This window comes from Sinocyclocheilus rhinocerous, unplaced genomic scaffold (genome assembly GCF_001515625.1).
Source record: "Sinocyclocheilus rhinocerous isolate Xijiao unplaced genomic scaffold, SAMN03320098_v1.1 scaffold97, whole genome shotgun sequence".
In the NCBI taxonomy this organism is placed as follows: domain Eukaryota; kingdom Metazoa; phylum Chordata; class Actinopteri; order Cypriniformes; family Cyprinidae; genus Sinocyclocheilus; species Sinocyclocheilus rhinocerous.
Window position 1 is genome coordinate 372,426 of NW_015666183.1, and position 16,867 is coordinate 389,292.

Consider the following 16,867-nt stretch of genomic DNA (forward strand, 5'->3'; position numbering starts at 1 on the left):
AAGACAGTGGAAAAAATAAAAGGCAAGAATCATTTTGTAGCAGTTTATATCAGCCAATAAAAAATAGTTACAATCTGTATATGTAGTTATGTCTTTAATAGGCTTTTACACATTCAACAGTCCATAAGAAAACATTGCAAACATATGTGCATTCAGTTAGTTTATTATTTCACAAAAATTAAGAAAGATACATATTTGTACTTTTTATATATAACTAAATAAAAAATATTCACATATCAAGAAAAAAAAAGACATTTAAAGGGTTAGTTCACCCAAAAATGAAAATTCTGTCATTAATTACTCACCCTCGTGTTGTTCCAAACCTGTAAGACCTTCGTTCATCTTCATTTTTGATTAAATCTGAGGGCTTTATGACACTCTCATAGACAGCAAGGTAACTACCACGTTCAAGGTCCAGAAAAGTACCAAGATGATCGACAAAGTAGTCCGTGTGACATCAGTGGTTCAACTGTAAAGTTTGTTCTAGTACACCCCCAAAACAAAATCAAGACTTTGTAAAAGAGCATAATAGGACCCCTTTAAATTGTGTTCCGAAGATGAACGAAGGTCTTACGGGGTTCGAACAACACGAGGGTGAGTAATTAATGACAGAATTTTCATTTTTGGGTGAACTAACCCTTTAAATATTTTTTGGGGCTCATTCATGAAACACAGTAAAGAATTTATGTGTAAATTGTTCTTAAATCCATTCTTGGATAAATTGTTGCATTGAATTGAATCTGGTAATTTACTGAAGAATGGTTTTATGAACGACTTAGACAAATTTGTTATTCTTGTGTTTCATAAATGAACACATAAATGAAACATTTTTAACAGATCTCTTTACAGATTAATACAGTCTATGGTGAGTTAATGCTACAGCTGTTGGGCGGCTACATCCTGAAACCCCAAAAAAGTCCTAAAATCATTGGCCCAGATGTATCTTTTGTAAAAAAGTGTCATGTTGCATTCCTGTTGATTTAGATTTACATCTGTAATTTTAATTTAAACATATAAAAGGTGTTACACATACAAACAGAATATTCTAGGAAGAAATAGAAGTAAAAGGATTTTACAAAATGGACAAATCAGAACTGTTAGGAGTGGGCACACTTGAATCTTGAATGTGGTTGCTATTTCCTAAAACACAATTTTGGCCTGCCGAGCATGGAAGTTTTGATGGACATTTGACTCTTAACATGCCATCATCAGATGGTGTATACATGTGAACCTCATAAGTCTGACTGTCCACTCTGAACATTGGGATAGTGCTTGCCATACACATTTGGTTATCTTGAACATGATGGTTATTGCCGGTTATCATCCAAATAGCAGAGCAGGGCTGAGACTGACATGTTCGGTGGTTGTCTGGTTGAAGAGTGTGATTGTCATAAATTTCCCGCTCTTTCAGCTCACCATCCTTTGCCTTTGATTGAATGTTGTTGGTGTGGCTGTTCTTCATGTCCTGCTCTTCTGGGCCTGACTTGTTCTTAGCTGGTGTGCCACTACACATGTCAAAGAAGGTCAGAAAAACTGGGATAAAAGTTAAGCCATGGAAGAGACCAAAGAAGATCACCAAGAACATAATTTTAAAGAAAGTTCTAAAGATATAGTTCTTTGAAGCAGACAACACCACCACCCCAAGAATAGTAGACACAGCCCCCTGCAAAATAGGGTATCCTAAATTAAACAGGGCTTCCACCGCCTTTTCATTCGCACTGGGTTTCTTATTAGAGACAAAGGCGTAAGATATATGAGCAGAGAAGTCTACAGAAAAACCAATGCAGACGACAAGAATGATCATGGAGATGGTGTCTAAATTAACATCCCACAATGCCATGAACCCGGTGACCCCCACAATGACAGATGCAATGGAAAACGTGACCCAAAGGGAGCACAGAGGGTTTGGGATGAGGAGAAGGGAGATCAGCAACATTACAGCCGTTGTAACCCCAATGTTCTGGATGGTGTTGCTGACTATCACCGCATACTGGTCATGGTAGATGAAGGCGGGGTGGTAAACTAGTAAAGGAACAGGGCACTTTTGTGCTGTCTCTCTTAATTTATTCAGCATATTCATCTCATCCAGTGCAGTAGAGATATTTACAGTCTGTATGAAGAAGCGAGATGCGTAGATGGAGTTGTTGGTGAAATTGACGTCCTGTTTAAAATCAGAATAAAATCGCAGAAATGTTCCCAAGTTATCTTTGAAGACGTCGTCAGTGCTCAGATTGAGTTTGGTGTGATAGCCGTAGTACTTGTATGATTTGATCCAGGAGGTGAATATATCCTTTTCAATGAAAGATAAGTTTTTGAAATCTTCAATGCAAGTTTCAAGATCTGACATGTACTTTTCATCCCAGTACGGAAATTCCCGTCGGATGACAACCATGATATTTGGACCATATTCGGAGAAATACGCCTTCTCGTTGTCATAGTATTTCACCACGTAAGAATCGTCAGCTGCTAAATTACGGAGATCAATTCCTTCTTGAATTTGGAAGCAGCCATAAATGCTGATAATCAAATAGATGCAATACAACACAATCACAAAGACCTTCGTCCACGATTTCGTCAGAAATGGGCCGTAGTATTTTTTAAAGAAGTGATTCATTGGTTGTACCTCCTCTGTGCCAGTATGGGGATCGTAAGCGCCTCCAACGCAACATAGTTCATACCACTTCGACTGACCCACTGGACACCCCTCTGGTACTTCCTTGCATGTCAACCAGTGCTTGTTGCTGTTTTCTCGCCGTCCGTTAAGAACGAGGAACGCTCCGAAAAATGTGATGCTGTAGATGTAGCAGAAAAGGATGGAGGTGCTGGTGTACAAGCAGAAAGAGCGGACGGAGCGGAAGGGCGTAATGAGGCCGATGTAGAAAGCGAGCACGTCTGTGAGCGTGGTGATGGTGATTGAAATTGCCGCCTCTTTGTATGTATTAGACAGGCGAGTCTCCACTCGATCGTGAACACTGGTCTGCTGCCAACAGGAAATGAGAATGAACATGTCGTCCACTCCGATCCCTATTTAAAACACATATTAAAAAAAAAATCACTGTTTAATCTGCTAATATACATTAATACTGTATACAACTGGCTTTATAGTTATGTTTTACCTAATATCAGGAATGGAGAATTAGCAACTGTCATGACAAATGGGACACCAATGTGTAACATCATCCCAAAAGAGGACAGAACAGCGAGTCCAGCAGAGAACACCCCAAATGTAGCAACCCATGCTTTGTTTCTGACACAGTCAAACCTGGAAAAACAGACAAAATTGATTTTTTTAGGGATTCCTCTCAATTAAATTCAACTATCCATCAGTTCCAACAATTGTCACAGATGTTGTCAATAGACTTTAACATGAACTTAATCATTTTAAAACAAGATTCATTCATTTGTTTTGAATGCAGTTGGGATATGTGGGTTGAACGAATCATTTCTGTTTCCTATACAGAGGCTTTAACATGAAAAATGAATGATGAAAGACTAGGACCAGAAGATGCAGTACGGACTTGAAAAGGTGAACTAATCACTATGCGTAATATATCTTTAGGTGTATTAAAATGATTTCCAAACTTGTAATATGATTAAAGATTGCGTATGTGTACAGGTTTGACGAATTTGATTTAAGATTTGTTCATTTTGCTGAACGAGATTCAGAGATCCAAGCAAATGATCCCATTTCCCCATCACTACTCAGAACATTTTCCAATTTTAAAACAATTCAAATGTAAATGATCAAATGTGGGGTCTGAGAACATGTAAAAACATCTACACAGAAGCCCTGGTAAAATCATGTGCTAGACATTGCACAATACTCTGTCTGGGAAACAGAAAATAGCCTAAATATTCAAGTTAACATACCTCAAACAAGAGAGAATGGAGAATCCAATGGCAATGACATATGTGATGGAGAAGAGAGGAATCACATCCTTTGTGTTTGCCTCAAATTCCACCTGCCTTGACAAAGATGTGGAATGGGTCACCTGAGGAGGCAAATTATAATATTGACAACATCATTTTAGATTTAGCTCAAAAGAATAGTTACAAAAACATTTCTTATTTTAATTAAACAAATGAATGAATATGAAAAGGATGAATAAATTAAACATAAACATTTCCACCAATATTTTCCGGAAAAAAAAGAAAAGAAATTACAGTTTATTTTAGGAAATATTGATCAATAGTGGGAGCATCTTGTCATACCATAAGGGGTAAGTTGTCACAATGAAAACCTGCCGGTAAATAGCTTACTACATACTACAGTATGTACGTATGTATGTATGTATGTATATATATATATATATATATGTGTGGAGTTAATACAGATAGTACAGATAACTATTTTCAAAAATCATGTTTTTTCTTTGCTCATTCCAATTAATCTCAATCAAACTGCACTTGGGTTATTTTGATTAGGTTAAAAAATAACTAAAAATACACCTAACTAACACAATAACACAATAAAAACATGATTTTTGACATTTTAAATTGAAAATGTTTTTGCAAATATATATATATATATTAAACCTTTAAGTATATTAAATAAATATTTTAAGAGCCATATCAACAATAGCCTAGTACATACTAAGGTCACTTGTAAAACCAAGAGCTATTGCAAAATGATATATGGCATGGGATCATAATTTAAGACCAATTAAAACCATGTATTTGAAAACGACGTAAAAACATTGGAATCAAAAACAAGCATTTGTGCAACTTTTCACTCAAAACGTTAAAGCTACTTAATACAGTAGGCCTACAGCCCTTGTGACAACTAGCCCCGATTGCCATCAATAAAGACCTCAAACAGTACATAAATAAAATATAACCTACCTTAATGAAGTTTAGTGATAAATTAGAGGGAAAAACCTTTAGGAATTCATTCAGCCATAAATCTGTTCTGGAGCGATTATCCTCCTTTAGGAAATAAAACAGGCGCACTGCTTTTGCACTTTTAATAACAGAAGAGTTTATATTCACTCCACCAACCGAATAGCCCAGGAAAATGTACGAGAATCCAAAACGAAAGAAGGGAAAGGTGAGCTCGGTCGTTTCTAAAATATTACCATAATATTTGTAAATGTCCAATATCTTATTGTGTATGCATTTCTTGTATCGTCTTGCGCAAAGTCCCTCAAAAGTGAGCACCTCGTGACCCATGGACACATTCAGCTCCTTGACCTTTCTGTCTAAAGTTACTATCTCCTGAAAGGCAGCGTCTGTGAGGATGTTGGAGGATCTTGCCACCGCTATGAAGGACGCGTAAACTCCATCCGTGTAGAGTCTCTGCTTGGAGAACACCGAGTCGTTCTGCGGAAAGTTCTGCTGCACGAACTGCCTCTCCAGTTTGGCAGGACCGTTCACAGGTGTGAACTGATCCTCAATGTCATTGGCCTCGCGATCTTCTAAGAAATAAAACCCACTTCCCAACACCGCAGAGATGAACAGAGGAGAGATGAAGAACCACCACGGGTAAGTTCCCACAAAGCGGCCGAACTTCTGGAAGCAGATGGAGATCGGCTTCTCCACGCAGTCTGTGGTGCATCCAGCCATGTTTACCGGCATTTTGGAAAGATTAAAAGTTTAGTGGGGAAAAGGCTGTGCTAAATAAATTAGACTAACGTAAACGTAACTTTCTCTGTATCTGGATTGTGTCTGAAGCATTTAAAGTTTAAATTAGCTAAACTAGTTAAAAGTTGATTTAGAAAGAGCTTCATAATGAAAATCTACAGGGAACAAGCTGAGAGCGACCACTCACGGGCACATACAGCAAATTATATTTAGACTGACAAAATAACCCCAAAGCCATATTACCCAAAATGTTTGAAGTATGCTTCAATTAAACATAATGCATGAATGATAAAATTATGCATAAAAAATACATTATTTAACAGTTATATTATTTTATTAGTAAAATTAATTATTTAGCACTTATATTATTTTATTAAAATATTATTATATGTACACATATTTTATATTTATGTATATTGTCTAAAATGTTTGAAGTATGCTTCAATTAAACCTGATGCATGAATGATTAAATTATGCATAATAAAATACCATTATTTAGCAGTTATATTATTTTATTAAAATCTTATTATATATAAATATGTACATATATATATATACACACACACACAAAATACCATTTCTAACCATTCTATATTTCAATTATAAATATATTAATATTTATATATCATTAATATGTGATAATTTAGCATTAATGAAATGATATTTGTTCAAGTTATTGTTATAGTGTTTCTACAACTTTTAATAATCAGTCACATCATCTGATCTGTTTTTAATAAAAAGCTTAATTTCTTGCTGGTTTATTGAATTAATGCAGATTTGTTTACAACCCACACAAATAATGTATATTTGAAAAGAGTTCCCAGCAATTATAAATAAAGATTCTTTAATGATTTGTTGCAGTTAATCAGATTCAGCAAACAGTCCTCTTAATCAAAAAAGTTTGGTGTACAGGGCTGAGATGGCTTTATGGTTCTTTGGATATTAAAAACGTTTTTGAAGTCACATTATATATTCTTCAGATACGTGTATTGCTTTCTGGAGTCTTTAAATAATCATATATGGTTTTCTAAACATCTAGAAAAGTAAATGGTTCATCAGGCTGTAAAAACAAGTGGTTCTAATTGGAATGAATAACAGACTAACATTTCTGAATATAATAAACTATATTTTAGAAATATAGACCAATTGATTTAGGACTTACGTCGCGGTTTCTGCTCATTTTGCTCCATCAGGACAGAAGATGTGAGGAGAGAATGACATGCAAGTTCATTACTGAACACAAGGCTCCATTCATGCCTTTCAGTTACCTCAGTGCTTAATTACCCCAACAAAAATGGCTTCGACTCTCATAGCGCTTGTGATTTGCCATGAGGAGATAATTGAGGGCCTCAAATTATTACCGCACAACTGATACTGCTCTTGTATTTTACAACATCAAAGAGTAGCCTACTTGGAACATATCCAAAGACATCTGTTTGGTTGAAGTAATTTCTTTAGTATTTTTGAATTTAACAACTGCTTTAGTTTTTCTTTTTCTTTTTAGACATAAGAATTGACAGGCCTTGTCAGTTTTTGTTGTGAACTAGATGGGGCTACTGACTTTTTTTCTATGTTCTCCTGCATCACACTATATTGGGCAATGAGTTGTTGTCATGGTGATCGGGTCAGGGTGAGAGCAGTGATGAGAGATTGTCATGGCAACTGAGTCTGAGAGAGAGCAGATCTGGGTTGCAGTGCTAGCATCTTTGACTTCAACTGTTTCGTGTGTGTGTGTGTGTCTTTATTGTATCATACTATTTTTGACTTGTACTTGACTATTTATTTATTCTACATGTACCCTCGTGTTTCCAATGAAGTCTATCCTATTTTCCTTATATTTTAAATATATTTTGGAATAAATTGAAGAATCTTTAAAATAATAATAATAATTTATGAATGAAAAAATGAATTATATTGTATTATGATTTTTCTCCAATTCTTTATCTTTTCCTTTGGACAAACAAACACTACATAAAAGTACAATATCCAAATATATATATATATATATATATATATACTGTATATAAAATAATAAATACAATAATATATATAAGACAAATATAAACAAATATATGTAAAATATTATTTAATTTGTATTTCTTTTTAATTCTCTTCTCCTTGGGTCATACAAAACTCAAAATTAAAACCAGGATACAAAATTGTAAATGTATCCAAAAATATTCACATATACCCAGTTCTTTTTTTTTTCAAGCGCCTGAATCTGGCATTTACTTCTTATATCCTTTAGTGCATAAATATGTACCTGTATTATACAAAAAATGAACTCACTTAAACAACCTGAGACCGAAATCTACAAAATGTAATATTTAAATCTCACATCACGTATAAAATATATCACATTTGGTTATATTTAGTGATCTTTTATGCTAGTGTGTTTAATACGAACTATTAGTATTTCTGATTTTGACAGTAGATGGGCCAATCTCAGGCAGACTGCAGTAAAACTTGGGACTCATCAGGAAGAGAGATGCGTTTTCACTCCCATGTGATGCTGAGCATCTTACAGCTGAGTTCCCAGAGGCGCTGGGCCACCTCATCATCCATGGCAGCCTGGGAGCATTTTGCAGGTGCGCAGTCACTGCGTGGAGAGCAGGAGACAGGTGAGTATGAGATAAGATAGTCTAACAGACCATTGAAACATGCCTGAACTGTTGCAGATGGTTTCATAAAACACCATGACGTCATACACAAAAGTTTATCAGCAATAATTGAATGCTGAATGATAATAATATCGAATAGAAAGACAACAGAACATGACCTATTAAAACTGTGTATATTTATGGTGTACTTTGTGTAGATAGAGTCTGGGTAGGTGTGATATTGTAAGCTCTACTGTAAATCAGGTATAACCTACAGTTGTCCTGGGATTGAGATGAAATCCACTGACCTGTAATATTTGCCGCTCTCTGTCTCCAGTTCAGGGGCCACGGCGCAGTAGATGGTGGTCTGAGCTCCCTGCACAGATGTTTTGGTGAAGGGCTTTGCTAACCACATGACGGCTTGTTGAGGTTTATTCAAGTGCCTCCACAGTTCTGTCTGAACCACTCCAGGATGAAGAGCATACGCTGTGACTCCAGTACCTGAGACTCACGCCACACAAAGAGCAGATGAGAAGGATTATTAGGATTATTTTAGCATCAGGTATTTTATTAGAATAGAATACCCAAGGACAAGGTCAGAAATTATCCAGCGCTAGGGGCAAAAATGCCACAAAAATGAATATAAAGACTTTTTATGTTTTATGATATACTATTTTTAGTTCTATCAAATTGGTTTAGACCAGAGATGCCTAAATCATATGACAAATCACAAAAGAGGGGAAAATAATAATAATAATAATAATAAAAAATTGCAATTGAAGCATATATTTTTTATCTTTTTGTTTAAAAGTCAATTTCATTATTAATGTAAATTTTAATATAATATAGTTATTATAACACAATATTTACTTTCAGCCCACGGCCCTCAGTTAAGATTTTTGGTCCGTCATGGTAAACATTTTGGGCACCTCTGGTTTAGACATTTTATTGACCATCAAAAATGTATTCAACTGAAGCTTTTGACAGAAATCAAAAGTTGTAAACATGTATTACAGTATATGTTAAAAGAAGAGTAAAAACTAAAATTCTGACACTAACACAGAAATGTTATTCAATATTAAATATAAAATAAAAATCACTTTTAAATTAATAATTAGATTAATTTTAGATTAAAATTAATCATCTTAAAATTAATAAAAAAATGTAATAATGAAATATATCAAAATAATAAAAACTGCTTGAGCAGATCATATTTATATTTATTAACGTAAATATCAAATTTAAAAAGACACACCTTCTAGTCTTTTGGCCAGCGAGCGTGTGAACAGAATATTTGCCAGCTTGCTCTGACTGTAGGCTTTCTGTTTATCATAGTTCTTCTCACTGTTGATGTCCTCTAGGTTGATGGTCCCCCATTGGTGTGCCATGGATGAGACATTAATGATCCTCGCAGGCGTTGATCTTTTAATCAAATCCAATAACAGATATGTCAACAGGAAGTGACCTACAGGAAGAACAGCAGTGCTGATGTCTCCCGTAATTTCTTTTAGGGTTAAAAATGGTGTCAGATTTGGACAAATTACGTACGCTTACCCATGTGGTTCACTCCTATTTGCATTTCAAAACCATCTGCTGTCTTTTCATAAGGACAAACCATCACACCAGCGTTATTGATTAAAGGGGTCATAATGATGCTTTTTTAAAGATCATTATTTGGTGTATTTGGTGTAACAGAATATGTTGACATGCTTTAATGTTCAAAAAACACATTATTTTGAAATCGCATCATATGACCCCTTTAAGATGTTGACTTGTTTTTCCTCTGAAAGACAACCCAGATACATCATTGTAGCCCTATACAAGGAAGACATTTGTAAAGGAATTTATACCATATCCTGGTGATCTCACCTTTATTGATGTTCTCTGCAAATTCTCTGATTGATTTGGAATCTGCCAGGTCAAGCCTGCTGGTAACAACATCCTGGTTTCCTGAAGCATCCTTTACTTCCTTCAGGGCTGCATCAGCTTTCCCAGTATCTCTGCATGCCATAATAATACGTGCTCCTAAAGACAAGACAGCAGAAAGGCAGGAAGATGACATTTTTCCATCAGACATATTCAAATTAAACTGTATAGAAATGCCCACCTCTCTTTGCGAGGTCTATGGCTGTCTCTTTACCAATTCCAGCATTGGCTCCAGTAATTATAACAGTTTTACCGTCAAGTCTGGCATCAGATGACCACGAGCGAAACATATTTCTGAGGAGGAAAGGAAAAGAATAAATGTAACGTTAATGCAATTATTGTTGTCATATTACTCAACTAGGTTCCTATGGGAGTTGGTTTGATATGACAACTAGTTTCACGTGCTCAGTGGAAAAGTGTTCAAATATAATCCTTCGTTTTTGCCCAGCCAAGTCTGGTCTGTCTTCGATTCAAACCATCTGAAATATTTTCATCATATGAATGAAAATCCCTTTGCTTTACTTCCTCGGTACAATTGTAACAGGTTATTGAGCAACATTTTTCTGTCAACATCTATAAAACATCTGAAATATAACATACATATCTGTTCATACCTTAGAGCTTGCATTTTACGATGATTTGTATCCAGACACAAAAATTCTGAGTTCATAAACTATCAATAAGACAAAAACAGTCTGATCAAAACTCTCGCACTGTCACTAGTAGGAGGAGTCAAATGATGTATACGGAAGACTAGTGGAGTTGCAGTTTGTTATTGGTCAGAGACCACGAAACTCCGCCCTTTATTACGTATTTCTATTTTTCTTTCCAACTGTACATTCACATTTGATGTTAAAAGTATTTTAGACTTTTATATTTATTATATGCCAACATAAATATCATTAGTATCTGGAAAACGGAAAGAACCGGCATATTTTAGATTTAAAAATGACTAGTTGACGTGATTCTTACTTTAACCAAGAGATGTCAGTAGATGCATGGTAAAGAAATAAGCAGGCGTCTAAATATTTGTTTGAGGTTAGCATTTTTATACAAGGGGCTGAAATGTTGGTAATGCTTCTACTTTGCATTTTTTCGAATACATTTTTTTTCTCGATATATTGTACTTATACTAGGCCATCAGTAATTTAAAAAAATGGCAAAAAGTTGTTGTAGCTACTTTTGCTTTAATGACAGCAGCACTTATTGATAGCATAAACTGTACAATTTGATGGCAGTGTTCTACAACTTAATCTCCATTTAATTTTCACCATGTCCTGTGACAAATGAATTTTAAGTATGTAAAATTATACAAGATTACACAGTGAAACTCTCTAGAAAGGCTGCCTTGTCATGCCCTAATTTGTTTCACTAATTCGCTAAAACTGTCAAAAAGATGCCATTCTCTGCATCATATATTTTTAGCTTCTACACACTTCTATCTCGCTCTCTCTCTCCAACCCACCTACCCTTTGTCGCTCTTAAAGAAATAAGCTGGCGTCTAAATATCTGTTTGAGGTTAGCATTTTTATACAAGGGGCTGAAATGTTGGTAATGCTTCTACTTTGCATTTTTTCGAATACATTTTTTTTTCGATATATTGTACTTATACTAGGCCATCAGTAATTTTAAAAAATGGTAAAAAGTTGTTGTAGCTACTTTTGCTTTAATGACAGCAGCACTTATTGATAGCATAAACTGTACAATTTGATGGCAGTGTTCTACAACTTAATCTCCATTTAATTTTCACCATGTCCTGTGACAAATGAATTTTAAGTATGTAAAATTATACAAGATTACACAGTGAAACTCTCTAGAAAGGCTGCCTTGTCATGCCCTAATTTGTTTCACTAATTCGCTAAAACTGTCAAAAAGATGCCATCCTCTGCATCATATATTTTTAGCTTCTACACACTTCTATCTCGCTCTCTCTCTCCAACCCACCTACCCTTTGTCGCTCTTTCTCTGTGATGGTGAGATTTTAACTGTTAATGTTTCTCAGAAACTGCACCACATCTCTCAAAACACACTATGCTGCGCTAAACCACATTGGATGAAAAGTATATTAGCCTATGTCTAACATGTAGGCTATTAGACAGCACTACTGCAAAGTTCCTCGCATTGCAGTGATGCCCTTATTAGTAATTCAGTAAATGCAGTGAAATGCTGCACTGACTAATGACATCTTCCATATACATTTAACATTTATATAACTGCATTTATATATTTAACATACATTTAATTGTGCCTATATATAGTCGCACGGCTAACCTGTAGATGACAAGTGGAAAAGTATATTTCACTGTCTATGCATTGCATGTAGCTTAAAGGCAGGGTATGTGATTTTTCAAAAACACTTTAGAAAACTGATTCGGGCCGAATAGCAAAACAAACTTGTAGCCAATCAGCAATAAGGGGCGTGTCTACTTGTGATGTGGAGGAGAGAGCTTTCAGTGCATGGGACGGACATTAGCCGAGCCGAGCGACAGAAAGATAGAGATGGCGGATAAAAAAACAAAAGAGGAAAACGTCTGCGGAAAGATAAGGCAAGAAGTAGGACCCGTGTAAAATATTGGATCAGCTTTCCAGTGCTGGAGAGAACTCAAGGAGCGGAGGCCTGACGCCGAGGTTAAATAGGGGCAAGACCCTTTTGGGGTAGGGGCGTGTTTGTTTTGGTGATTTCAAATATTAACATTGTCTACCAGAAATCACTTACTCTGCCTTTAAATGGCAAATAAAAGACTGACTTATGCATATTGCATAATGCATGATGGTCGCATATGCCACCAGGGGACAGTATTACCGTTTACAATTTTTGCGTTTACTTCAACCTTATTCATGTAGAGATTTATTAGCTAACTACTTAATAATTCACGTACACCCAAATGTGTACTTGTGTACTATTAATGTTTATGACACCTTAAATGTCAACACACCTCAACACCGGTCAAAGCACACTTTGCTATCTCAAACAGGAAGTGCGTTGTCAGCCATCATATGATAGTGTGTACGTAAACATTTCCTTACAGTGCTTCCACCATTTGATACAGGACAGCCACAGAGAGAGGGCTATAATTCAATCACCTCTGATTAACAGTCAGTCACCTCAGAGATGACACATTAAAGGCCAAACTTGGGTTTTAGAACAAGCAAACAAACGTTGCAATGCCTTTTGCAGCACTTCTCGGTTTTTGATTTACAAGTGACGTTTTCTTAGAAAGCATCCAAAGCTGACATAAAAAAATAATTACCCTGTTGAAAAAAACAGCATATGCTGGTTAGGTATGTTTTGACGCTGGGATGCTAGTTTAAGCTGGTCCTTTGCTGGTTTAACTTCTCGTTTTTTGATTGACAAGTGACGTTTTCTTAGAAAGCATCCAAAGCTGACATAAAAAAATAATTACCCTGTTGAAAATAATTACCCTTTGCTGGTTTATGCTGGTCCTTTGCTGGTTTATGCTGGTCCTTTGCTGGTTTAAGCTGGTCCTTTGCTGGTTTATGCTGGTCCTTTGCTGGTTTAAGCTGGTCCTTTGCTGGTTTATGCTGGTCCTTTGCTGGTTTAAGCTGGTCCTTTGCTGGTTTATGCTGGTCATGTGCTGGCAAAGGACCAGCATAAACCAGCAAAAGGACCAGCATATGCTGGTTTTTTCAACAGGGTATGCTGTCACGATAGGCCTTTCGTTCACCTTCACTTTGGAGAATGCTTTACAATATGACAAATGACAAATATGGGTCTCATTAAACATATATGTGGAAGCTTAGACATGTTACATATATGAAAGATTAACTTGGACACTATTCTACGAAAGCAGAAATGGCGGGTGCCTCCGGAGAATCATTATAAAGGTAATAAATCAGGACTAACCAATGTGCCTTAAAACAACAATGCCCCGTCTGTCACCTCACTATGGTTTAACTGGAGAATGACTTAGGGAATATAAAAAATGGAGGAATATAAAAATAGCGTTGCTTTATTTTGACCATTACACTCCGGACCAGCTAATTAACGCGGTTCTATAGTTATGCACACTACTAAATATGGGACTTCTTTCTTTTGCTTGCTCTGTCAACACGATGTGTGTCAGTTCATAATGAGAAAGAACGTGGCTGCTGCAAGAGTTACAGGACCTGAGTGAAAAGATTGTTTTCAAGGAAATTAAAGTCTAAACAGACAATCTTTGAAAAAGAATACAAGCTTGTTTACTGAATACTGCACAGTATTCACTGACTAGTAGCCTACTATTTTCTTTTCAAATTAGTATGTGCAGCGATAAACATTGCAGTATTGCAATATTTTACATGAATTATAATTGTATTAAAAATGATATATTTGGTTTATTTGTCACACTAGGATTTAATAGCTAAGGTATTTTGGCTAATGTAAAAGGTCATTCACGTATTCTAAAATGACTGTGTACAGTAGGCTATACTTACTAGAGAAAAAGAGTTGGCTATGATAGTATGCTATTCCTCACAAAGCCATAGGATTCATCCAGAATCACACATTTCACTACTAGTAGCTATAATATAGTAGCCTTTGTGAAAAATGTAATATGTCTGAAGTTACAGTACTCATAAGATTATTTTATCAATACTAAGATTAGGCAATAAGTACCCATGCCTTAGGCTACTAATTCTGGCAATATTTCAGACGCAGCCATAAACCCCTAAAGAGGAGGCAAAAATGGATGGTTATAAATCTGTTGATATAAAGAAAGGCTAATTGCCTACTGCTTACATAGGCAGCTGCCTACCAAGGAACCTCATAAGTGACATTCAGAACACTCTAGGTAGCCAGTACCTCTTCATGCATGACATGAGCGTCAACAGAGTTTGACATTAGCATATTGTGAAGTTGGCAACACAATACCCTATTAACACAAAAAAGACAGCACACATAAGAATGGGGTTATTTATCACACTGAACATTTTCATTGATACTTTTAGGTGTTGATTTAAATGTTGGCTAAGCATACGGTATTTTATAATCAATATTCTTCTCTCTCATTTGTAATGTTGTAGCAGTTATTTCTGGGATTGGCTTCTCTGTAAAGTACATTGCCTAAGAATTTCCTTTGTCTTTATCTTCTTTTCTTTCGCGACTGTCTGGTGTCGACAGAAACATAATGAACCTGTCTCAGACTTTAGTGTGTTTCTGCATAATGTCGCCTGTGTTTCTCTATCCTCCTGAATCCCTTGATGATTGACATTCATTGCCATTTTTATTACACTGCCTCACCGTTTTTGAATAAAGGTGTTGACATTTTCTTGAGTATTTTTGTGTGTATAACAGAAACTGGTGGTTAGATTACTGTGTCCGATTGTCTTTTGAATTGTCCCTGTTTTGATCTCCTGAGAATTTCACGGAAATTAATCACCCCCTTGATCCACGGGAACACAGTGTGGGTATTTTAATTTTCAATTTAGTTAAAAGTGTCTGAATTACATAATCATTTATTCTTCAGTGATTTCCAGGCACCTGATTCACAGTTCTGTAAACATTTTAGAACACTGAATCATGTTGTTTTTGATGGGTATGATTTACTGGCTTTGCCAGCAGTCTCCTGAGGACTCCTTATTGCTCTTTTATTGCTCAGGAGGCTTAATTGAATTCTGAATTATGTTTCATTGGTAACAACCGTCATACCTTTGAAAAATAGACAAAAATGAGTATAAAGCTAAAATGTTGTGAAATATTATTACAATTTATAAGCAACTGTTTTCTATTTGAATATATTTTAAAATATAATTTATTCCTGTGATCAAAGTGGAATTTTCAGCATCATTACTCCAGTCTTCAGTGTCACATGATCCTTCAGAAATCATTCTAATATGCTGATTTGGTGCTTAAGAAACATTTTTTATTATTATCAATGTTGAAAACACTTTTGCTGCTAAACAGTTTTGTACAAATGTGATACTGGAAAGTTCGAAACAAGAGTTTGTTCGAAAAATGTTTGTAACATTATTCTTGTCTTTATTGGCTTGTGATATAGATTTAATGCATTCTTGCTGAATAAAAGTATTAATTTAATTATTAATCAAAAAATTGAAAAACGTTTGAATGGTGGTGTATTTTGAAATTTAGAATGTTGGTAAATCTCTTGGAAAATCTGAGTTAAGTTTGAAACAGTGATTCTGAAACTCATAGGCTCCTTTTCTCAGTTGGTAACTTCCACTTAATCTCATTGATATCAATTGAGATAATAAAGTAATTTTTTCCTGTAATGTCTCCATGAGTCTATAAGCTCATCAAACACAAGAAAATACAATTAAGTTTTAGCTACAGTCACTTCAAACGACTTTCTGTGTTGTCCCATGTCATAGAAATGTCCCATGTTGGTAAATCTCTTGGAAAATCTGAGTTAAGTTTGAAACAGTGATTCTGAAACTCGTAGGCTCCTTTTCTCAGTTGGTAACTTCCACTTAATCTCATTGATATCAATTGAGATAATAAAGTAATTTTTTCCTGTAATGTCTCCATGAGTCTATAAGCTCATCAAACACAAGAAAATACAATTAAGTTTTAGCTACAGTCACTTCAAACGACTTTCTGTGTTGTCCCGTGTCATAGAAATGTCCCAGACGCAACTCCCAACCCTATCTCTGTTCTCCTGAGATTAAATTACCAGCTCTAATTCCTGTTGATCTCGACTCTTTAGGTAGAACAGGTCACCTTCATAACTTAATGACTGTGTTTGTGCTATAAGGGGTTCTGTTCTATCTGTGTGGCTTTGGCTTTCTGCATCACTGAGAGTTTT

The 16,867-nt window shown here is 35.5% G+C and overlaps 2 protein-coding genes across 2 annotated transcripts; both read right to left on the reverse strand.

Annotated features, from left to right (window-relative positions):
- Positions 1 to 1,072: 1,072 nt before the first annotated feature.
- Positions 1,073 to 6,772, reverse strand: ptchd3a (patched domain containing 3a). Its single transcript, XM_016543343.1, has 5 exons — positions 6,743 to 6,772; positions 4,843 to 5,543; positions 3,871 to 3,992; positions 3,117 to 3,262; positions 1,073 to 3,024 (listed from the first exon to the last, which is right to left on the reverse strand). The coding sequence occupies exons 1-5, from the start codon at positions 6,768 to 6,770 to the stop codon at positions 1,073 to 1,075; spliced, it is 2,949 nt and encodes a 982-aa protein (XP_016398829.1). The 5' UTR covers positions 6,771 to 6,772.
- A 908-nt stretch (positions 6,773 to 7,680) lies between these two features.
- rdh12l (retinol dehydrogenase 12, like) lies at positions 7,681 to 10,829 on the reverse strand. The gene is made up of 8 exons (XM_016543322.1): positions 10,721 to 10,829; positions 10,288 to 10,400; positions 10,050 to 10,205; positions 9,936 to 9,963; positions 9,735 to 9,835; positions 9,436 to 9,645; positions 8,489 to 8,681; positions 7,681 to 8,179 (listed from the first exon to the last, which is right to left on the reverse strand). The coding sequence occupies exons 1-8, from the start codon at positions 10,774 to 10,776 to the stop codon at positions 8,077 to 8,079; spliced, it is 960 nt and encodes a 319-aa protein (XP_016398808.1). The 5' UTR covers positions 10,777 to 10,829; the 3' UTR covers positions 7,681 to 8,076.
- Between the last annotated feature and the right edge of the window lie 6,038 nt (positions 10,830 to 16,867).

Excerpts from the sequence above, each read along its gene's own strand:
- ptchd3a (XM_016543343.1), bottom strand. The coding sequence starts at position 6,770 with ATGGAGCAAAATGAGCAGAAACCGCGAC. Across the intron at positions 5,544-6,742 it reads AAATGAGCAGAAACCGCGAC|ACTGCGTGGAGAAGCCGATC; the intron begins GTAAGTCCTAAA and ends GATGCACCACAG. Across the intron at positions 3,263-3,870 it reads TCCATTCTCTCTTGTTTGAG|GTTTGACTGTGTCAGAAACA; the intron begins GTATGTTAACTT and ends CTGTTTTTCCAG.
- rdh12l (XM_016543322.1), bottom strand. The coding sequence starts at position 10,776 with ATGAACTCAGAATTTTTGTGTCTGGATACAAATCATCGTAAAATGCAA. Across the intron at positions 9,964-10,049 it reads TGCAGAGAACATCAATAAAG|AGGAAAAACAAGTCAACATC; the intron begins GTGAGATCACCA and ends GTTGTCTTTCAG. Across the intron at positions 8,180-8,488 it reads GAGAGCGGCAAATATTACAG|TGACTGCGCACCTGCAAAAT; the intron begins GTCAGTGGATTT and ends CTCTCCACGCAG.